This window comes from Tamandua tetradactyla, chromosome 3 (genome assembly GCF_023851605.1).
Source record: "Tamandua tetradactyla isolate mTamTet1 chromosome 3, mTamTet1.pri, whole genome shotgun sequence".
Lineage (NCBI taxonomy): Eukaryota > Metazoa > Chordata > Mammalia > Pilosa > Myrmecophagidae > Tamandua > Tamandua tetradactyla.
Window position 1 is genome coordinate 171,261,808 of NC_135329.1, and position 24,274 is coordinate 171,286,081.

The 24,274-nt window shown below is 37.4% G+C and overlaps 1 protein-coding gene and 1 non-coding gene across 8 annotated transcripts in view; both read right to left on the minus strand.

Moving 5' to 3' along the window:
- Nucleotides 1-24,274, minus strand: part of ANKRD44 (ankyrin repeat domain 44) — a 347,994-nt gene that overhangs the window by 101,048 nt on the left and 222,672 nt on the right. For all 7 annotated transcript variants that reach the window (XM_077154544.1, XM_077154546.1, XM_077154543.1 and 4 more), the window contains 2 exons: nt 9,651-9,729; nt 743-857 (listed from right to left, as the gene is read on the minus strand). In XM_077154544.1, coding sequence (XP_077010659.1) covers nt 743-857; nt 9,651-9,729 — 194 coding nt within the window. The remainder of the gene's footprint in view (nt 1-742; nt 858-9,650; nt 9,730-24,274) is intronic.
- Nucleotides 11,829-11,899, minus strand: TRNAD-GUC (transfer RNA aspartic acid (anticodon GUC)). Its single transcript has one exon. It is a non-coding gene; the product is annotated as a tRNA-Asp (tRNA).

A 24,274-nucleotide genomic window follows, 5' to 3' on the forward strand; every position in this document is an offset into this window, starting at 1 on the left:
AAGCCGACCTAAAACTTAACTTTTCCTTAATGACTTTTCAGAAAAATTTGACCACCTTTGCGCTCTCTGCTTCCTGTCTACACTCTATGGCATTTTACTGTCTACAAAACATTTTACTATTTAAGCCCTGTATCATTTATAACTTTATTATATGCTATTTTTTTCATGTCCTCTTTGACTTAGATGAGTCTTAAGCCCCTAACAATTATGAGATACTTAGAAGTATTGACCATATAATTTACTTCTTTTGAAATCTCCAATAGCACCCAGTATTGTGACAGACACATAAACACTTAACATATTCTTGTTGAATTGAAGTGTAAAATGAGGTTAGGTCCCTCTCTCCAATGCAGCAAATTTATTCAATTACTACCCTATAAACAACATCATTAAAACTGAGCTAGCACCCCAAATAAACTCAATTTGCCCAATTATGTTTTGCTTTTCCTGCTTAACAGACATTGTGCATTGGAAAAACAGAAGAATATTAAAAAGCAGTTAGGAATAAAGTTCACGTGTCTTTAATTAAACCACTGGGATAAGCCTCATTCTTATGTAGCTGAAAAATAAAGTTGTTTTTCCTTGCATCTATCATTAAAAGTCAGATTTAATTTGTGTTTAATATAATGGCACAGATCCACCTTAATCTGAATAAAAGGAAACTAGCTATGGCATAGCAGAGTCTTCTTGGCACTATTCCCTCAAGCAGCAATTATTCTACCATATTTTTGCAATAACCTACTTGGCTGTGTCAGCTCCGCTGGTTATTAAGGTGTTAATCAAAAGCTCATGACCATATCTTGCAGCCACATGGAGAGGAGTGTTGCCATCCTTATCCACACAGTCAATTTCACCTCCTGAAAGAGATATTTTAATATAGAATAACACAAGGATTCACTGTGCATCTATGCTCAGTGGTACAAGATGCTTTTCAGGGGACAGTCACCATCTGAAGAATTATTATTATTATATCTTCATAGAGAAAAGTTTATTAGAAATGCTTTTGAAAAACCTTATCCATATTGTCTTATTTAAGAATCAAACATATAATGCACAACTGGATTCCTGCTGTGAGTTAATAATGTAATCAAATGCTATAAAATGGAATACTGAAAACATTAAATTTACCTGCTGAACTAAAGGCCTATGTAAGCATGATGCTAAAGCATAAGAACCAAAGGGAATAGAGAGTCCAAGATTTATGTAGTTTAGGGTGCACGGGTAGTTTAGTGGTTAGAATGCCTGCCTTCCATGCGGGAGACCCGGGTTCGATTCCCAGACCATGCACCCCGCCCCCCCAAAAAAGATTTATGTAGTTTATCCAGCTTAAAACATGATGAATAAAATTAAAAGCATAAACTATAAACTGTAAATATTTGTATTTGTAAAAATGATCACATTAATCATCCATAGCTCTTTTAACAATATAGTATTTTCATACTTTGTTTCATTCTGCCTTTTTAAACTACATTTTTCTTGACTTTTCACATATATTTGTAAAATTTGCCTATTTATTTATTTGAAAAACCTTCAAAAATTAGACATCATGACATTTCACACCTAATCCTGTTTCTCCTAAGAACATTCTCCCACATAACCCCAGTTCCATAATCATACCCAAGAAATTTAACACTGATACATTAATTTTATCTAACATGTAAGGCATAGTCCAAATTATCCAACTGTACCAAAAATGTCCATGAGAGTCAGTCTTTTTTTAAAGAAAATCTAGGATTCAATCACAGATTCTGATAGCATTTGATTGTCATGTCTCTTTAGTTTTCTCAAATCTAAAACAGTCCTCCTGCCTTTTGGTTTGGGGCAAGGGGAGGGTGTCTCATCTTTCATGACATCGAAATTTTTGAATAGTCCAAACTGGGTGTCTTACAGGACATCCTGCATTCTTGTAGTATATTCTGCATGTAAAAGCCATAGTCCAGGGGTTTTTACATTCTGAAATTCAGGCGACACATCTGTCAAGAAAAGCCCAGAGCTGATGTGCACTGCCCACTGTACCTCTTCAGCACGCACATCAGGTCACGTTGTTCCATTACTAAGCGACGCACAGTTAGATCACTTTGCTAAGTGTACCCAGCAGCATTCTTTACCGGAAAAGATTTTCGCCTTTGTAATTAACAAGTAACTTGTGGGTTAATACTTTGAGACTGAGGGAAGATCATATTTCCCAACAAATTTTCAAACAAGGATTTTAGTATATCTATGAAATTACTTTATTCTATCTGATTATATTATCAATTTGATCTATAGTTAAGTTCAGTTGATTCTGTTCATTTTCAAAACTTTTACTGTTTTGATTTCATTTAATTTCATTAATATGTAAAACATTTACGCATTCCAAAAGTCAAAATTATACATTTAAAACATCCCACTTTCATTCCTATACCTTCTACTTGATTCTCACTCATATCCTACAGTATCATTCTCATTAGTTTTTGGTTCATCGTTCTGTATTTCTCTCTGCAAAAATAAGTATACTCTTTACACCTTGCTTTTTTTTCACTTAACAATACATTCTGGACTTCACTCCTAGAGATGACTTCTTGGAGATCTTCCTCTTTTTTGTTTAGCTCTGTTCTTCTCCATGGCATGGATGTTTAGACTGAGTACAACAGTCTCCCCTGAATGAGTATTTAGGCTCAGACTAACATTTTTCTATTACAAATAACACTGCTGTGAATACCCTCATATATACATGGCTTCATGTTTATGAGGTTGCCTTCAGAATAACTCCGAGTAAAGGGATTTCTAGGTCAAAAGGTAAATATATATGTGGTTTTGTTTTATTTTGCTAAATTTCCCTCCTTAGGTGCTGTGTAATTAAGCACTGCCACCCACAATGTATGAGTCCTTTTCCACACAGCCTTTTAAAGCTTTGAGTATCTGCTATCTGATAGGTAAGAAAGGGTTTTTAAGTGAAGTTTTCTATTGCATTTCTTTTAGTAGGAAGAAAATTGAGCTTATTTTTCATGTTTATGGACCATTTGTTTATCCTTCTCTGCTTATTTTCCTTTTTTTTTTTTTTTTTGGTCTGTGAGAATCTTTTATTCCTTGATTTTCAAGAGTTTTTATATATTTTTTATAATTTATGAACCTTTTTCTATTATTGTATCTGGATATTGAGCTATAGCTTGAAAGATTTTCCTCATACATTAGTAATAAAAAAATTCATCTATGTGTTCTATACTTGAAGAATTTCATGCTTTAGATTTAGATATCTGATCCATTTGGACTTTATTCTGGTGTATGGTTTATTAGTTTCTGACTGAATAAATGCTCACTGAATTCCTGATAGAATCAGTATTCAAGAAAAGGGCCTGAATAAGGCTACAGGAAGGGGTAAAGAAGTAAAGGAGAGAGGTAAACCATAAGGAGAAAGAAGAAAAATAGTGTGTACTTGTGCTTATGTAAGCTTATATACACTTCTACTTCATTTAATAAAAGAAAGCACCTACTGTATTTGGGCACAGAATATAAATAACTCTGAGGTTCTTTTTTTCTGGCTATCTTGTCAGAAACAAAAGCCCTGACTATTCAGGAAAGTTGTAAATGTTTGAACTGTCAGTCCTTGGTCTTAGATATCAGGTATTTTAGGGTAGGACTCATTAGAAAATTTTGCACCATAAAAAAGTCTACAAATTCCCCTCAAATCTGAGTTTTATTCTCATTACCAATTCTATTAAACTGAAGCAAGCTGATTTATTAAAACTTAAATATACCAGTATAAGGTATACTTACACCAAACTGTTTAGTGTGTATGTCTAAACTACACACATGAAGAAGAAATACAAATGTGAATATTATGTGAAAAACAGATCATTTTACAAAATCATTAAGCACTTATTTTAAATAATTTCTGATTGAAAAGTAATATTCCCATTGTGGAAAATTTAGAAGATGCAAAAAATTCAGAGGAGAAAACTGCAGTCATTTACATATTCACGGATTATCCAAGCTAGTATTACTATTCTGGAGTATTTCCTTCAGTTTTGTGTGTGCGTGTGTGTGTGTACATGTGCAGGTTTCCCATCACTGAGATCACAGTGTAGAAACAATTTTGCATCCCACTTTCCCCTTAATATTATATCATAATATAATATTAAGCATTAATATTGAATCATAATATATTAAACATTAATAATATATCATAATATAAGCACTCCCATGTTATTGATATTTTTTCATAAGTATAAGTATAAATGGCTATATAATATCAATATTTAGAGAATTTACATAGCAAATCCCCAGTCACTGGGCATTTAGGCTATTCTCCAATTTTTACCATTAAGAAAAACACAGGAATGAACATATTTGCAAATATTTTTTTATCTGCATTTCAGATGATCTCCTTAAGCAAGCTTTTTAGAAGTAGAATTATTAGATCAAAAGCAAGAACATTTTTAGGCCCCTAGTAGACACTTGCAAATTGCTTTTGAGAAAGGCTGTACCCATTGGCTCTCCCATTAGCAGTATATTTAGGCACTGTACAAAAAAGAACTCATTGTGAGTCTTCTCAGACCTCGGGAAAGAGCATTAGCTTGCAGGCCAGAACCCTGCCAGGCTCTCGTAATAAGACCATTATAAAATCTTCACAATAATACCTATTTGGCTCTTTGTTCTAATGAATCCTACTATTAGCTATTGTGACCACCAACTCCCTAGAATTTATTTTCAGCAAACAACGTTTGTTCTAGACAGAGTATTGGTGAAACATAGAATTAGTGTACAAGACTCTCTGCCACAAGATGAAATAATTATCAAAATTGTTGGGCTTTGAGAAGGAGGCAAATGCTTCAAAAGCTGCAATTAGCATACACATTTACATAAGATTTAAGATGCTTCACTCTACAACCAAGACTTCTGCATGTAGAGGTTAACTGGAAAAATCAGACAATTTGCTGTCAATAAGTTTACACATTTGGGGATTGCCACTTCATAACTCTTTAAAAAAGCTAATGTCTTTTTTGCTTTAATTTGTTGCAGAGAAATATGAATGGCTCTTTGATCTTTCCTCAAATCTTTGTTTCTGCAGTACAGGATTATTTATAAAACATGCTATTTGAATTAACAGACCACAATTTTTGTAAAAGTAATAATTATCTAACTTTACAGATATGTCTGGAAATACATAGGAAAAAACCAGAGGTTTCTCCAAATTGTCAATGGAAACTCTCATGATGTGGTTGGGGAAACACATGGTGGTGATTATGGGAGAGCTCTCTAATGATTTCATTTTATTTTATAGTGAGTATGTACTAATTTTATAATCAGAAAAAATAATAAAATAAAACTAGTTTTGCCATCTTCTGGGGACTCAAGAGCTAAATTAGTTCACTGTACTCTGAATTTAGATGCATAGAATTTAGAGAAATTCACTTTAATGACTGATGGTAGCCTTGGTTTACAGGCAGACGCCTGGTCTTCATACACACATCAGAGGAACCCAGGGTACATGTATTTCCCTAAGAATAGTTCACAGTGATCAGTTCATAGGTCAACCTAAGGAGCTTGCCCAAGGAGGTGTGGATGGCGAGTCTCCAGACTTCCGAGAAGGGTTTCTCTGATCAAACTTTATATTAACCCATACCCTTCACGATCAAGAGTCACCAAATCATTCTTAGGAAGACTTAGGCATGTTTGTCAACCCAAAATTAGGGTAGAGAAAGAGAAGAGTGAAAAATATGGGAAGCTGATAGTTTCTTGTTATCACAATTGCATAAGTCATTTTAAATCTTTAAAAATATAGATAGGGCAGTGCAACAGTGGCTCAGTGGTAGAATTCTTGCCTGCCATGCCAGAGACCTGGGTTCAATTCCCAGTGCCTGCCCATGCAAAAAAAAAAAAAAAAACACTCAGGAAAAATATAGATAAATATCTTCTATGTATGATTTTGTTGTCATTTAAAATATATTTAAGAAAATATCATAACAGTGGAAAAATAAATGAGTGTGTATTTGTTATTTGAAAATATGTTTTATATTAAAGTGTTGAATTTCTATTTTATAGACATTCCATAAATCTTTCCATTTTCCCTTGAAAATCTAAGATTTGCCTTGAATGCAAATGAAATATCTTTAATAGTTACTGAAAGGTGCAAGTTAAATGCTGGTAATTGATCATCGATGATGAAAATAAACATTTGAGAGTTTCAAAGTAAACAGAGCATGTCAGAAAAGATAATTTTGCACAAATAAGAATAGTCATCTGATTAATTTGCCTCAGAAGTCTGTGAGCCAAAAGGTCAAAAAAATCTCACCATGAGGCTCCTACCTCTTGACTTTTTCTTTTCAAACTCTATTTACTTTGAATGCTTCTGTGAAGAAAACATCACTTTTGAACTTCTGAGACCTGCTGGACAGCATCTGAAGCCATCGCCTAGTGCAAATGACTGGATAAAAAGCTTCTTACTATCGTACTGTTTCTCCATTCCATTCCTTCCTTCTAAGGCTGTGGCTACGTAGCCTCCGATGAGAACAACAAAAAAGTGATTTAACAGCAGAGGATGTCTTTGCTTTGCTAACTTTAAAAGGAAAGTATCTATTTTTAGTGATTGTCTTACCAAAGCTATTAATTACGAGAAAACACTATTATTATGAAGAACTGCTAATAACCTTGACTGGAGAGCAGCAGGAAATGCAAACGCAGTCCAAACTCCAGAGCAATTTAACTAACCAACTAAATAAATACAAAGAACGTTCCTGAGCAGCATGCTGGCTGGGTTCAGGGAGCCAGCCATGCTCCCATGCGGTGCCGGCATCTGTGGCCCTGGGGACAGGGCAGCTCCTGTACTGCACTGACCCTTCTGGTGAACTGACACCAGGCCTTGTCTCCTCCTCTCCTCCTGGGAGGAGACAAGATCTCAGCAGAAGCACGGAATTTTTCCCAGAAGGAAGCCAAAAATCTGGAGGAAAGAAAAGAACTTCCTATTCTTTTCCCCAAGGGCACTTTTAAAAATGTCAAATGGAAGAACTTGTAGTTCTCGGTGTGTAATGAATGCAAAGAATTGTCACCTGAGAAAATAGAAGGCTAAGTCATCCTTTTACAGGAACAACTCTATTCCAAATACTAGTGACTCTTCGAGTAAAGAGAATTCAAGTATAAAAAAGAATTAAGCACTTCATTGTTCTTCCAGGGAACACATTTAAACTGCAGTGGTTGAGACTTCAATTTCTAATGTTAGACTGCCTGAGTCCCTAACCCTGTTCCTTGATGTGCTGCCTGTGATGCCTCACATAAGTGACAATCCCTCTGCCTCCATTTTCCCATCTATAAAATGTAGATAATAACAGTATTATCTGATGGGGTGAGTGTTTCTCATAGGGTGCTTAGCCAAGTGCCTGGCACAGTGGGAGCGCACCGGCATTGGCTTTATCATTATACACAACAGGCTGTATAGTATAGCCACTGTGCCATCACCAGTTCAGGCCTCTGGGCCCCACACAACCCACAAGTAAGATGTCAGGCTAGCTGAGAATGAGAGGCATGAAAACAGAATGCCTTGGTCAGGAAGGACAAGAGATGGGGTCCACCCTCCAACTCAAAAGTCTGGCAAGAATGCCCAGGGTAGGACATGGCCATCTGCATGCCCAAAGAGGTGGCTCTGGAGAGGTCAAGCAGCCAGAACCCCCTGCAACTGTTGTAAGCATGCTTACCTGACACTAGCATGTCAAAGGGGAGGTGAGTCAGGGCCTTGTTTCAAAGGAGATGGTCAGAATGGTCTGGCACACAGGGAGAGACCTGTGGGAAAGCAGCACCTAGAGGGCGGAAAAGCTGTCTCTCTACAATCTGATCACTGGTGCTTGAAATTGCTTTAACAGGGAACAAAGCTTTTTAGCCCATGGAGCTGAGGTCCACTGATTAAATTCATATTAAATAGAAAAAAAGATGTATACCAAATATATTCTTGGCTTTGTTTGTTTGTTTAAGGGAGTGGGTGCTGTTTATGAAAAGTGGTGGGATGAGGAAAGGTTTCAAAAAAGGAGAAGGTAAAGCATCACTACTTTTGATTTACATCCAATAAAATAAGCAATTAGAGTGGTCCCTTCTGTAAAGTGACTGTTAAAGGTGTGCCAAATACTTCAAATTAGAAATAATGGGTGCCGTGCAGTTCATTTTCATTTTACCTTCTTTGGCTCACTGCAAACTTACAAAGATTTCTTTTCCCTTACCAGCTTCACTGGGATGCTTATAAATTCCCTTTGCTTTGATGCAGATATTTTGCTTTCTACGAATAATTTTACCAGCTAGACCTCTATCTAAATGTCAAGTGACTCTTGGATTTTCTGACCTGAGTTCCTACATAACTCACTTGCCACTAACAATTCAAGTGCAAATCATCCAAAATTCTTACAGATTAAAAAAAATAAGTCCAAGAAAACCAACTAATGTCAGATTTTTGAGGAATAGAAATGTAGATAATTTAGGAAGTACTGAATGGACCTGGAATGTCAGCAGATCTGGAATAAACCTTTTTTTTTTTTTATTGTTTCCAAGATTTGCAAAGATAAGAGAAATTGTGTTGTCAAGGTCAACTCACTCACAGATGCTGGCCACAGGAACATGAATCATGATGTGAAATGACAACCCTAGTACTTTGGATATAGATACAACCCACTGGTTCAAGTATACTTTTGTTGTGAGCCTGGAAAATTACCAACTTGTGTGTCTTTCCAAGGTCTCTGTCAAGCCTTTGATTTTATGATCCTTTATATCATGTACTTACCTACTTTTCGTCTGAGTCACCTCATTTTTTTCCTACCTTTGTCCATGTAACTTTATGAGTTTTAACTTAGGTAAATATGGTGTGAGGGTTAGGTTCAGGTGTCACCTTGCCAGATGATGGTGCCCAGTTGTTTGGTCAGGCAAACATGGGCTCACCTTACTGCAAGGATATTTCAGGCTGATTGATAAACTAGGAGGCTGGTTTACTAAACCATCAGTCGCTTGAGTGCACCTGTGGCTGATTACATCTACTATCACCTAAGGGATTATCTTCTGCAATTAGAAAATCGAATTAATTGGATTTAACCCAATCGGTTAAAGATTTTTAAGGGAGAAGAGAGAATTTTCATTTCTCCTTCGGCCAGCCAGACTCTCCTGTGCTGGACCTTCAAGGACCTTCATCGGAGCTGCCAGCCTCACAGCCTGCTCTACAGGTTTTGGACACTTGCATTCCCATGGATGAAGGGGACACTTTTATAAATCTCATATTCACAGTTCTCTCCTATTGGTTTTGTTTCTCTAGAGAACCCTGACTAATACATATGGCAAATTCTTAACTCTGAAAGTAAATTCAGATTTACTGCCTGGAAATGCATGCTGCTTATCTTTATTAGTTTCAGAGTAAAAAAAATACATAAGACCTTCAGTCTATATACATATACCATTTCCAGTTTCAAAACGCATGTGTTCTTTGCTTGACTGAGGGATTTGTGGCTTTATGTTCTCAATAGCAAGCTGGATCGTGATGATATATATGTCTGATAAGAGCTTTTAGCAAAGTACAGCAAAGGATTGTGTAAACGTGTGCTTACTAAAAACCCCAAATAGGGCATCATCTTTTAGTGACTGACAGCCAAATTCAGTTAGATCAGGAAAACATTCAAATGACACTGCTGAAGAATCTCTCTTACCATTCTGAATGAGGGTTTGTGACCGTGTGAACCTTCCATGAACAGCTGTCATGTGCAATGGACTTTTGCCATCTTTACTCTAAAAAAATGAGGGAGAGAGAAACCACAGAGATACATGAACCAGTGACAACAATCTGACGCATCCTTAGGGATACTGTTGGCAATGCCCACAAACATCAATTTAAAATTGAAAATGTATGATAAAAAATTATGAGGCGAAAGAAAATTTTGAAAGCAAAAGATTAAAGTCTTTATGTTATGGCACAGCACATTTTTTCATGAGAGAAAGGAAAATAATTTTGGAGAAGAAATTAGAAATTTCTAACCACACTAGCTATGTTTTATGAGACCCTGTTTTAAACTGAAACAATCATTCAAGACTTTTCTGTTCTTCTATGATCTACTGAGGAAGGGGCTTCCTTCCAGGTCTTACAGTACAAATGATATATTGATTTGCACGGTGCTGTTTGACCTTCAGATTTGACCTGAAGTTTTCTAAATTGCGATAAATCACTGCAACTCTCAGCAACTGGCCTGGAACCTAAACCATTCCCTAAATTCTGATTCCACAGACCAACAATAAATTTGATGGTTTCAAAAAAGAACCTGTTGTTTCACTTACCTCACTAGAAATCATAGGATTTAGATATGCAGACAATTTAGCAAATTGCCATTAAGTGATCAGCTGGTAAAGTGCGCCAAATTCACACCTCTCTCTATTACACAAGATGCAAATTAAGGAGCTTCTTGACATAGATTAAACCAAAACATGGAAAGTGCCCAGCATCTCCATCCTAACCACCAATATGCAGTACCGAAAATGTATTTTGAAGTAGTACTGGCCCAAAGAGAACAGTACTCTTATTTTAGACCATACACATCCCCAATAGACAGAACGTACCCTTCCACTCAAGTATTGTGAAAAATCTATGTAACATTATTACTTCTCAAAGTCTCAGGAGAGACATTTCTCTAAGTCTGAGGTTAAAAAATGAGGTTTCATTCAACAAATGGTGATGCAAAAACAGGATACTCCCATGGAAAATTAATGAAATGTGATAGAGCATAAAAAAAAAAAAAAGAGGCTTCAAAGCTGCACGTTCATTTTATAAGGAAACCTGTACACGTATGCTTTAACATGACTCTTTCCTTTAAAAAAATCCAAAATGAAACACAAATATCCATCTAAATCAGTATTTCTCAGACTGGACCAAGAACCACCTGTATTTGAATCAACAAGATTTTGTTAGAAATGTAAATAATTCCTGGGTCCAATCCTACTGATTTGGAATTGGGTTAAGTGGATCCCCATTCCTAACAAGCAAAGCCCACTAAGGGTTAAGAACCACTACTTGGGCTGAAATGTCTTATAAAACCACAAAGTTTTAAGGAGAAGAATTTTTCACCATATCATTTATGTCTATTACTTAGAAAGGAGTAAAGGAGTTATGTACAGACTGGGCCAGGGCAGAAGTTACTCAAAGAGGGTACCTGCATCTTGATGGAAAAAAATATTGTTATAGTTGAGGATTCTCAGGTAGATGGAATAAAATAAATATTAGGATCTTTTTTCCATCATATACGATTACAACCTAAATTTTAAAAAATATTGAGAAAGGAGGATGGAAGTAACTTTTAAACTTTACTGGAAATGATTTTTTAGAGGAAAGGACCAGCAAGCAAGAGAAAGAGGAGATATGCTCTCACCGACCACGTGGAAGTGAGTTCCTAAAAGTTATCTGGTTAGAGAGCCTGATCTTGACTGCCAGAACTGTAGCTGGTTCTGGGACTAAAAAGTCTAGAGACTACCATGGAAAAGGATTGAAAATATATCCCCTCCAATAAAAAAAAGTGACAATATTCCAAAAGCAGTTAAAAAGAAAGCAGGAATTGCAGAGCTGACATTAACTTGTCCCTAGGTGGTGCTATTTCTTTAATTTTTTGCTCCAGTATTTTCTCTTAAATTTAATATGAAAACAGAAGCAGTTAGCACTTAGTTAAATATACATATTTAGTTATACACTTTAGTATTTAGATACTTTCTCTATAAATATTTAACTAAGCATTTTTTTTGTATGCTATATGACGGGGTCACATTTCATTATTTTTCCATGTGACTATCCCTTTGCTGCAGCATTATTTGATGAATTTTTGTTTGTTTGGCTTTTATTTGGGAAGTGCATGGGCTGGGAATCGAACCCAGGTCTCCCACATGACAGGTGAGAATTCTACCACTGAACTACCCTTGCACCCCCTAACTATGCCATTTTTATGCCTAGAAAAGAGACAAAAGACTTGACTGAGAAGTAAGCACCAACCTGGTGGTGGTAATTGCCTAAATTGTAGGCAGAGAACTGAAGTAGAAGTAACTTGTTTCTGAAGTGTATAGCTTACAAAGCTGGTCCTATTTCAAGGACAGCAGACACTACACCCTGCCTCTCCCTTGTAGTGCTTGTGCCATTGGTAAAGAAACAAATAGAGATGAGCAAATTTAGGTAAAACGCAATAGTCAGTAGTCACGCTTGCTTCAGCTCTACCCATGCAGATCTTTGCTTGGATTCATCACCACTGAGCTCAGGCATTAGGTGACTTTCTTCTCTTAGGGTAGAGGTGGCAGAGGAGGGGGCAAGAAGTATTCAAAGTACCAGCTAGCCATTTTATGGCAACTTCATATCATCTGCGTGTAAGGGAAGGTTCTTATTTTAAAAAGCTATTGAAAACCAATGAAGGTTAAAGGAATATACTTTCCATTTAGTCTTTAAAAGTTAGAATATTCAGGCTGAAACTAGGGATCCAACTGAGTTTCATTATCTGCTTGAGAAATTTTGCATGTAGGGGACTTGCTGTTGCCGCTGGTGTTCCCACAACTGCAAACAAGAACAAAATAAGTCTAACCCTTTGCCTCTTCCATTCATTCAAGGCTTTACTTTTACAAAAATTTTTCTTAGTTTCAACTCTCCTTCCAATTCCTTGATACATTTTCCCATTTGATTTGGGACTGTGGATATTTTGTTATTTTCAGAATTAATTTAATTAAGCAAGAAGCTCTTCTATGAATTGCAGCATGATTAAGCCATAAATCATAAGGGAAAACTAATGAGGATTAAGAATATTTTATGACAAATATTAGTAATCTTTCAGGGCAGAACAAGCTTAATCTTTAAATTTAAAGGATTGCTCCAAAGTCCTTGAATCACCCTTTCCAGAAATCCATTCATTTTCTTCTTTCATTCCTAATGTCCTCTTTCTTATCCTCCGACATCCCACAAATCTGTAAACTCACAGACCCTGTTATTCCCGAGGGGCTAGAAGGCAGTGCACTCTTTTTGTCATGGACCTTCTGGAGTCATGCAACTCAATGGTTCTACCAGAGGGCAATGCCACCATGGAACAAGGCTAGGCCAGCCTGCTGGGTTGAACAGTCAGAAACTCAACAAGGACTCCCTAATTCAATGGAAGAGCCATTTAAAACTCTGGCTGGAAAAAAGCCACATATAATTCAACTAGCTTGTTTGTTTAATGGTTCTAAAGCCAGAGATAGTACATAGTTGGCTCAGACATCACTCCCTTCTTTCCTTACTTCCTCCCCAAAGTTCCAAGGGTCACAAACCCATCACCACTCACTACTGCCAACTCAGGTTTTCAACCTCAACCTCTGCAATACAGCTTGTTCTATCATTTGTTCTTGGTAGATGTAAAGAAGGGAGCTGGTCTACTTTAGCAGATGTGTGATGGATTTTGGCTCCTGCCACTTATAGTTGAACAGTTTAAGAACCCACAGACAGAAAATAATTGAGATGATGGAACCACTAAATGTTAGTGACCAAGAAGTAGGTAAACTGGCAATGGTAATTTCTGAGTCTAACTTTCTAAGTTGTATTCAGCATGGTTGATTATTGTGTTTTATTTAACACTTACTTTGAATTTTTGCATAAAGAGCCTTGACATGCAACAGAAACTACAATGTGGTACGTAGTAGAAAAGAAAACATTTTATAATTTCTCATGCTCTTCTTATTTATAAATTATAAGTAGACTAGCAATGGATTATTTTATAAAGTATTGTATTTTCTTATTTTACCACAATTAAATTAATATTAAAAAATTAAACACAGATCCTGGAGGTCAACCTACCAAAATGAGGGATTGTAAAATATGTGCAGAACACATATACCTCCTCTGTTCTCCAACCATCTTGTAATCGCTGAAACTCATGAACACAATCACTTTTAGTGTTTTGTGAGAAATAAGGAAAATAAAGTAAGCATGTGGGTGAGTTTTAGCTATATTTCAATATACTATTTTCCTCAAATTTTGGAAAATCTGAGCAAAGAGAGATTGTCTTACAATCTACAAACACTTTCAAAATCCAAAGAGCAATGTGGTATCAAGAGATAACTTCTTCAAAAGTTACTTTCAGAATCAGATAGGATGGCTCAATAGAAATGATTTGTGATCCACATATCCAGAGTGCATCTGGAATAACTAAGGAGGACCCAAAGAAAACTGGGAACTCAGAGGCTATAGACAGAGTAGGTGAAAGAAGATTAAGAAAGTAGACTAGATTTGATTAAAAAATCCCATTTACACATACTAAAAAAATGCTTAAGCCTAGATTCCAGTATTTAAGAGTCATTTCTTATATTCTATTCATGATTAGCAGTCCACAGGAAAAAAAATTAAACAATAAATATAAGTAACTATGGGACCAAGATGGCAGGGTACCATCCCCCCACAGAATCTCTGAACAATTAACAAAAACTGGCAGAGAAATCTTCCACAGAACTCCAGAAAACAGTTAAAGGGTTGCAATTACTGGGCTGAATCAAGGAAACACAGCTTTAAAAACTGTTGGAAAAGTTCATGGTGCCATTGCTGACCCTTTCCTACTCCCTTCCCAGTGCAGTGCGGAGCCAGCCTGAGCTCCTGTTTGCATGCCTGGCCCCATTCCAGAGGGAACAGTGCACATACTCAGCACTTATATGTTGGTGCTAATCTACTGGGTGTCAGCCTGAAAGACTGAACAAAGGAACTCAGTCCAGCTCAATTTTCCAGAACAGGCAGTGCAGGCAGAAGTTAGCTTGCTGATAGCTAAAGAAGTATAAGAACAATTAATTAAGTCAGAGTAGCCTAAGGCAAAGAATTAACTGCTTTAAGTCATACAATAAAGCACCAGGAAGGGGTAGAAAATCAATGTCATTGGGAGTAGAGTAGGCATTCATATTGCTGTGAAAGGGAAGATTCCTGAGGCCATAAACAAGCACAAGCCCAAGACAAGAGGCAGGTTCAGAAAAGACAGAGAAATCCTGAACTTTGCTTTGCCTCAGAAAGATCTTTCTGAGGGTAGGTTTATTGAAATGAGGAGTAAACTCTAAAAAAAGCACCAGTCAATGAAAAGCCAATCAGGAAGCCCTCCCAGAACTTATCTTGTAGGTAGAAGCAGCTTGCAGACAGTTAAGGCAGGGTAAGAAACTATTAAGTCTAAGCAGCCTGGTTCAAAAATTACCTGCTTTAAGGCCTACGATAGAGTCCCCAGGAGGGGGAGACAGTCAATTTCAAAGGGAGTAGAGGAGGCATTTCAATTCCTGTACTCAAAAGAATTTCTAAGTCTCCTAGCAAGCTCAGGATAAGACACAGGCTAAGAAAAGACAGACAGGACCCCATACTTCACTTTCACTTCAGGCTGACCTGCCTAACTGGAGGGTTAAACTCTGAAGGAGAGCACCAGCTGATGCAGGCCCAAAGACTGTGAAATATGCTTTTTGTGTTTGTTGTTTGGTTTCTATTAGCTGCTGGCATTCAAGGAACTCTCTGACATATCCCTAGCTAGATACAAACTTAAGGAACAGACAGTTCAAGGAATAAATTCCAGAACTAAGACTTTAAAATATTAAAATGTACAGCTAAACATTACAAGATAAAAATGAAATAGGAAATGATGGCCTATTCAAAGGAACAAGATAAATATCTAGACCCCAGCAATGAAGAAGACCAGACTTTGGGCATCCAGACAAAGACGTTTTTTAAATGATCCTCAGCATGTGCAAGAAGATGAAAGAAAACAGGGATAAAGAAGTAAAGGATATCAGGAAATGATACTATTTACAGATATCCCATCAGTTCTGTTTCCCTAGAGATCACTTACTAATACATCCATGGTAACCACAAAGAAAATAACTGAAAAATATAGAAAAAAAATGAGAGTGGACTTAAAATGGTACAGTGCAAAAAACCAAACATACATGAAAATGGGTATTATCAGAGGAATTGATGGACATAAAAAGTATGACTTATAAAGAGCAAAGAGCAAAATGGTAGAAGAAAATTCTATACTATTGGTAGTTACTATAAATTTAAATGGAGAGATAAGGACTAAGGTGGCAGCTTAGGGTGTTGTAGGGTTTAGTCTGTCCTCCAGGGCAGCTAGTAAATAGCCTGGAATTGTCTTAAACAACTGTTTGGGGGACTTCAGAGACCAGACACATGTTGTACACCAGCCAGGAACAAGTGGAAATGCTAGACTGATAAATCACAGCAAAGTGCTGTAAGTAAATCCTTCCACACTGTAGAGGCTGGAGCCCTGCCCTGGCTGCCACACCAGGTGGACTCAGAGTCACTCTCCAGCAGGAAACAGAAGGCTTTTTTCCTAATACCGAGAAAGGAGAACTCAGCCCAGGAACAAATGTGGTTTTGATTAATAAATTTGGACTACTAATTACCAACTCCAAGCACAGATAAATTTACACCCCCATGTCCAGCAAGGGGGAGACAGAATTCATGGGAAGAAAGAGAGGCTTCTGGAGTTGGCTGAGCTCAAAGTGCTGGAAAAGGGCTGTGCCCCAAGAAAAAGGCATCTACAGTCAGGTACCAACTCCAGTTCTTGATTGGCAAAACCAGCATACTGAGATCCAGCTCTGTGAACAGTTGCTTCCTTTTTTTTTTTTTTTTTTTAAAGCAGTCCATTAAAGAAAGCAGCTAGCTTTCTCTCTTGACAGCTTTGTCCCAGGCAAAGGTGGAAGTAGGGTTGTCTGAGAGACAAGGTAACTAATCAGGCAGAGGATTTGGTTCCCTAAAAGGCAGATCTTCCCCAAAGAAGGGGGGTGGGGGGGGATGGTGCAGGGCCCAGCACAAGTGGCCAGTGGCATTCAGAGAATTTAGACCACAGGGTCTGGGAAATCAGCAATAGTTTCAACCTACAAAGAGTGGAGCTCAGCTTCCATCTAAAACATGCTTCAGCAGGGACAGAACAGAGGCTGCTTGAAACTCCTGTAACTTTCCCATCCTGAAAGGAACAGGAGGCTGAAGAACAGTTCTCCCCAAGAAAAGGAGAGGTGGCAAGGCCCAGGAAGGGAGGCAGCTGTTATTTAGAGAACTCAAACCCCAGGAGCTGGGAAAACAGCAGCATTTCAAATAGCTCCCCCCACCCACCAAAGTATCTGTCTCAACCATGCCCCTGGCAGGGCAGAATCAGTCCAGTACCACCCCAGGCCTGTGGGGATCAGCAAGCGGATGAGCACTATATGCTGCACAGGGCAGGAAAAGCACAGAATCAGGAGGTACCACAGGAAAGACTAGCATGCTGCTGGTCTCCGCCCAGGAAACCCTAATACTGAATGACACCCCCTTCATGAGTCCTAGATCCGTCTTGTCTGGGGAAAAACTGATTGAGGTGGGGGGGGAACCCTCCTCCCGGAATCAGCCCTCTGGGTATAAGTTGCTAGAAGTAATGGAAGGAGTGTTAAAAACATAGAGGCAAAAAATAAACAACAACCAAAAAACCCCAGCAGATCAACATTCCCTGAAGAGGAAGAGGGAAGAGATAGCTTTTTCCTGAGGGTGAAAGAACTACAAAAAAAAGGGTAATCTCAAAAATATTTCCATATATCCAGGGAAAGAATCAGAATAATAAGAGCTGAAAAAAAAATCTGACTAGCTAAATAGAAGCTAGGGTAGAGGTCTAGAATAAGTTGAGTAAAAATGTCAAAGAAAAGTTAGAGCATAAGGCCAATCAAGAAAACCCTAGGTAAGAGAGTAAAAATGATTTCCAGAATGAACTAATCAGAAAATCAGATGCCTAGAAACCAGCAAAAAATCACAAGTTGCACTAGAAAACACAAAGATATAGTTCAGTAAAAGGAACAGACCACAACTTCAGATGAGATACAGGAGTTGGCACAACGAATTAAAGATGCTCAAACAAATCTTCTAAATTCTTCAAGTTGAAGGAAAACATGACAAAAGAGATGAAGGATATAAAGAAGGCACTGGGTGATCCTTAGGAAGAACTCAAAGACTTGCAAAAAAATAATAGAACTTATGAGAATGAAAGGTCCAACTGAAGAGATGAAACACACAATGGAGACATACAACAGCAGATTTAAAGAGGCAGAAGAAAAAACAAGTGAACTAGAGGACAAGACATCTGAAATCTTACACACAAAAGAACAGATAGGGAAAAGAATGGAAAAATTTTAGCAGGGTCTCAGAGAATTGAACGATAATAAGACGCACACAAATATACGTGTTATGGATAGCCCAGAAGGAGAAGAGAAGGGAAAAGGGACAGAAAGAATGATTGAGGAAATAACCACCAAACATTTCCCAATTCTTATGAAAGACATCAAACTATAGGTCTAAGAAGTGCAACATACCCCAAACAGAATAGGTCCAAACAGAACTACTCCAAGACACCTGCCACTGACACTTGGATTCTTAAATGCCAAAGACAAAGAGAGAATACTGAAAGCAGCAAGAGAAAAGCAATCCATCACATCAAGGGAAGCTTGATTTTTCAGAAGAAATCATGGAGGCAAGAAGGCAGTAATATGATATATTTAAGATACTGAAAGAGAAAAACTGCCAGCCAAGAATTCTATATCTGGCAAAAACATCCTTCAAAAATGAGGGAGAGGAGGTGGGCCACAGTGGCTCAGCAGACAGAGTTCTTGCCTGCTGTGCTGGAGACCTGGGTTCGATTCCCAGTGCCTGCCCATGCAAAAAAAAAATTAAAAACAAACAAAAATGAGGGAGAGGGGGGTAATATGGTGGTGTAGGGAGGTGTGGAATTTAGTTAGTCCTTTAGAGTTGCTAGTAAATAGCCAGGAACTTTCTGGAACACCTATTTTGGGGGACATCCATGATCTGACACACATCATGTACCAGTCTAGAATGGGTGGAAGGGCTAAGGTCACAGTGCAGAACTGTTAGTAAAGCCCCCAGACTGCAAAGGCTGGAGCCCCTCCACCTCTATGCCCTCAACTGGCATAGGAGGCTGTGTTGGAGAAACTTCCCCATGGCAAAAAGAAGCAGTCTGTTCTAGAAGCAAGGGAAGGAAGTGTAATCCAGCTCCAACTGTGGTTTTAATTAACAAGTCTGTACTGCTGAATACAAGCTCTGAGTACACATAATCCAAGGCAAGCAGGAAAGGAACCCTGAGGTCTCTCTTAGCAGAGAGGAGGCAGGGCTGATCGAAAAGAGAAAACAAAAAACAGAGACTTTTTGGAGTCAACCAAGCACAGAATACAAGAAAAAGGGCATATAGAGCTGGGAACCAACTCCAGCTCTTGACTGGCAAAACTTAGGGGCTAGGGACCGGCTCTGAAAAGGGATTTTTTTTTTCTTTTTGTTAACTATTCTAAGTAGCTGGTCAGAGAAAGCCTCGGGGATTTCCAATTGTTAGCACTAACCCAGGCAAGGGCAGAGTTAAGACAGGTTGAAAAATAAAGTAACTAGTCAAGTGAAGGAGATAATTCCCAAAAAGGTGGATTTTCTCCAAGAAAAGGGGAGAGGTGGGATCAGTTCAAATGGTGGCCTTCATTCAGAGAATTCAGACCCAGAGGCTGGAACAGAAACAGCTTAAGCTTGCCTTCTACCTCAACCTCTGTCTCAACCAATTCCCAGGCAGGGACAGGGTCTGTTGAGAATTAAAGTCACTGCACTGCTTTATGCCAGAGGGGAGCTGTGGGCTGACAAGCACCACCTGCTGGGAAGGAAAGGAAAAGCACAGAATCTAGAGGCTTCAGAGGAAAGTCTGACAACATGCTGGGTCTCAACCTCAGGGAAATTTAGTACCGACTACACCCTCCTCCTGAGACCTGAGCCTGTCTGGTCTGGGAAAATATGACTGGAGTCAATCATATCCGGGGAGACTCTCCTCAAATAAAAGATTCTGTATAGGTAGGGCAAGAACCAGAAAAATTCTGATCCATTAAAGAGAAGCTATGCTAGGGGTCTAGAATAAGTTGAACTGAATACCAAAGGATAGATAGAGAAGAAAGCCATCCAACGAGAAGCCCCTAGCTAAAACAGGGAAAATGACCTCCAAAATAAATAATCAAGGAAATCAGATACCTAGACACCAGCAAAAAATTGTGAGTCATACTAGAAAAAATAAAGATATGGACCAATCAAAGGAACAAATTAACACTTGAAATGAGATACAGAAGTTGAAACAACTAATTAAAGATAAGCTAATGAACATGCTGAATCAATTCAAAAGCAAATGAATGAATTGAGGGAAGACATTGCTAAAGAGATGATGGACATAAAGAAGATAATGGGTGACCATAGAGAAGACAAATGGCAGAACTTATGGGAATGAAATGCACAATAGAAGAGATGAAAAACACAGCGGAGACTTATAACAGCAGATTTGAAGAGGTAGAAGAAAGGGTTAGTGAACTAGAGGACAAGACATCTGAAATCCTACACACGAAAGAACAGGGAAAAGAATGGAAAAATATGAGCAGGGTCTCAGGGAACTGAATGACAACATGAAGCACGTGAATATATGTGTTTTGGGTGTCCCAGAAGAGAAGAGAAGGGAAAAGGGGCAGGAAGATCAATGGAACAGTAATCACTGAAAATTTCTGATCTCTCATGAAAGATATAAAACTACAGATCCAAGAAGCATAGCATAGCACAAACAGAATTAGATATGAATAACCTATTCCAAGACACAAACATTGTCAAATGTCAAAGACAAAGAGAGAATTCTAAAAGCAGCAAGAGAAAAGCAATCCATCACATAAAAGGGACATTCAATAAGCCTATGTGTAGATTTCTCAGCAGAAACCATGGAGGTAAGAAGGCAGTGATAAAATATGTCTAAGATACTGAAAGAGAAAAACTGCCAGGCAAGAACTCTATATTGGCAAAACTGTTCTTCCAAAATGAGAGAGAGGCAAGCAATGGTGGTGCAGTGGAAGAGTTCTCACCTGTTATGCTGGAGACCCAATTTTGATTCCCAGTGCTTGCCCGTGCAAAAAAGAAAATGAGGGAGAGTTTAAAACATTTTCAGACAAACAAGACACTGAGAAAGTTTGTGAACAAGAGACCTGCTCTATAAGAAATACTACAGGGAGATAGAAGAAATCAGGAGAAAAGGACAAGAGTGTAGAAATGAAGACTGTCAGTAAGGCTACAGAATAAAGTCATGATGAATGCAACAATGTGGATGAATCTTGAGGACATTACGTGGAGTGAAATTAGCCAGAAACAAAATGACAAATACTGTATAGTCTCACTATATGAAGTAACATTAATGAGTGAATTTTGAGAGCTAAAGTTGAGAACATCAGGAGATAGAAAGAGGGTGGAGATTGGGCATTTGGTCTGAAGGAGTACAGAATAGTCAACAGGACTAATTGTAAAGATCCAGAAATGGATAGCACAATACTATTGTATGGTAGCACAATATTGTACATACACTGAACAAAGCTGAGTGTGAGTATGGTTGAAAGAGGAAGGTTAGGGACATGTATGACACCAGAAGGAAAGATAAAAGATAAAGCCTTGGACTATATATAACTTACAGTGGACAATGATGGTGATTAAATGTACAAATATAAGAATGTTTTTACATGAGGGAGAACAAATAAATGTCAACATTGCAAGGTTTTGAAAATGGAATGATATGTGGAAAAATACAATCAATGCAAACTAGGATCAATAGATAACAGTAATATTGTAATATGCTTCCATTAACAGTAACAAAGACAATATTCCAAAGTCAGTAGGAGGTGGATATAAGGGAAGGGTGTGTGCTTGTGGGTGTTGGTGTTGTTTCTCCTTATTTTATTTTATTTTTTATTCTTAGTTTTTTTTTCCTTTTCTTCTTTGTGGAAAAAACTGAAATGTTCTCATATAGATTGTGGTGGTGAATGCATACCTATGTGATTATATTGGGAACCAATGATTGTTTACTTAGCATGGATTATATGGTGGAAGAATAAAACAGTTTAAGAACAGACAGACATTGCTGAGAGAGTATGTGAACAAGAGTCTTATTCTATAAGAAATACTAATGGGAATGCTACAGGCTGATAGGAAAAGATAAGACAGAGAGATACAGAGAAGAATGTAGAAATGAAGATTACCAGTAAGGGTAACTAAAAGCATAAAAAGAGAGAAAAAAATAAGAAATGACATAAAATCCATAGGACAAAATAGTTGAAGAAAGTATTGCCTTTTCAGTAACAAAATTGAATGTTAATGGATTAAACTCCCCAGTCAAAAGACACAGACTGGCAAAATGGATTAAAAAAAAAAAAAACAGGACCCATTTACATACTGTCTAAAACAGACTCATTTTAGACCCAAGGACAAAAATAGCTTGAAAATGAAAGGTTGGAAAAAAGATATTCCATGCAAAAAGCAACCTGAAAAGAGCAGGGATAGCTATACTAGTATCAGATAAATTAGACTTTAAATGTACAGTGGTTAAAAGTGACCAAGACACTAGTTTTAATAAAAGGGACAATTTATTAAGAAAAAAATAACAACAATAAATATTTATGTACCTATGCCCTTATGCAGAGTACCCCAAAATATATGTAGCAAACACTGGCAACACTGAAGGGAGAAGAGGATGTAAGGGTAGTTCAGTGGTAGAATTCTCATTTGCCATGTAGAAGACCCGGGTTCGATTCCCAGTCCATGCACTTCCCCAAAAACAAAAAAATAAGCAAAAACAAACAAACAAAAACTCAATAAATGGTGTGCAGTAATGAGAAACTCACATGGAAAAATAATGAAATGTGACCCCACCATACAGCATACAAAAAAAAAAGAAGAAAGAGCAAACATTAAGGACTTAGCTGACAGTTGGAGGAACTAGAAACAGCAAATTAACCCCAAAGCAAACAGAAGGAAAGAAACAACAAAGATTAGAGCAGAAATATATGAAATTAAGAATATAAAAACAAAAGAGAGAATCTACAAAACCAGAGGTTGGTTCTTTGAGAAAATTAATAATATCAATGGATTCTTAGCTACATAGACAAAGTAAAAAAGAGAGAGGATACAAACAAAAAAATGGAGGAGATACATTACTACTGACCCTGCAGAAATAAAAGAGATAATGAGAAGAAACTATGAGCAACTGCATGTCAACAAGCTATACAACTTAAATGAACTGGAGAACTTCCTAGAAACACATGAACAACCTACACTGACTCAAGTAGAAATAGAAGATCTCAACAAACTAATGACAAGTTCAGATTGAATCAGTCATAAAAAATCTCCCAAGAAAGAAAAGTTTAGGACCAGATGACTTCACCTGTGAATTCTACCAAGCATACCAGGAAGAATTAGTACCAATCCTGCTCAGACTCTTCAAAATAATTAAAGAGGAGGGAAAGCTGTCTAACTCGTTCTGTGAAGCCAACATCATCATAATACCGAAGCGCAAAGACACTACAAGAAAAGAAAATTGCAGACCAATCTCTCTAATGACTATAGATGTAAAAATCCTCAGCAAAATACATGCAAATTAAATCCAGCAGTACATTAAAAGAATTACACATCATGGCCAAGTAGGTTTATTCCAGGTATGCAAGGTTCGTTAAACACAAGAAAATTAATTAATATCATACACCTTATCAACAAATCAAAGTGAAAAAAACACATGACTATCGTGATTGATGTAGTAAAGGTATTTTACAAAATTCAGCATTCTTGATAAAAACATTTCAAACAGTAGGAATAGAGGGGAACTTCTTCAACATAAGGGGAATATATGAAAAACCCACAGCTAACATCATAGTCAATGGTGAAAGAATGAAAGCTATCCCTGCTAAGATATGGAAGAAAAGAAGAATGCCTGCAGTGATCACTGCTATTGAAAGAAAGAAAGAAAGAAAGAAAGAAAGAGAGAGAGAGAGAGAGAGAGAGAGAGAGAGAGAGAGAGAGAGAGAGAGAGAGAGAGAGAGAGAGAGAGACAGACAGAAAGAAAGAAAGAAAGAAAGAAAGAAAGAAAGAAAGAAAGAAAGAAAGAAAGAAAGAAAGAAAGAAAGAAAGAAAGAAAGAAAGAAAGAAAGGGAATTCAAATTGAAAGGAAAAAGTAAAACTTAACTATTTGCCAATGACATAAAGCATATGTAGAAAGTCCTGAAAATCTACAACAAAGCTACTAGAACTAATGAACAAATTTAGCAAAGTGACAGCATACAAGATCACACCCCAAAATCAGTAATGATTCTATAAACTAGTAATTAGCAATCTGAGGAGGAAATAAAGAAAAACATTCCATTTACAGTAGCAACAAAAAGAATCAAATATCTAGGAATAAATTTAACCAAGGACATAAAGGACATATACATAGAAGACAACAAAACAAAATATTAC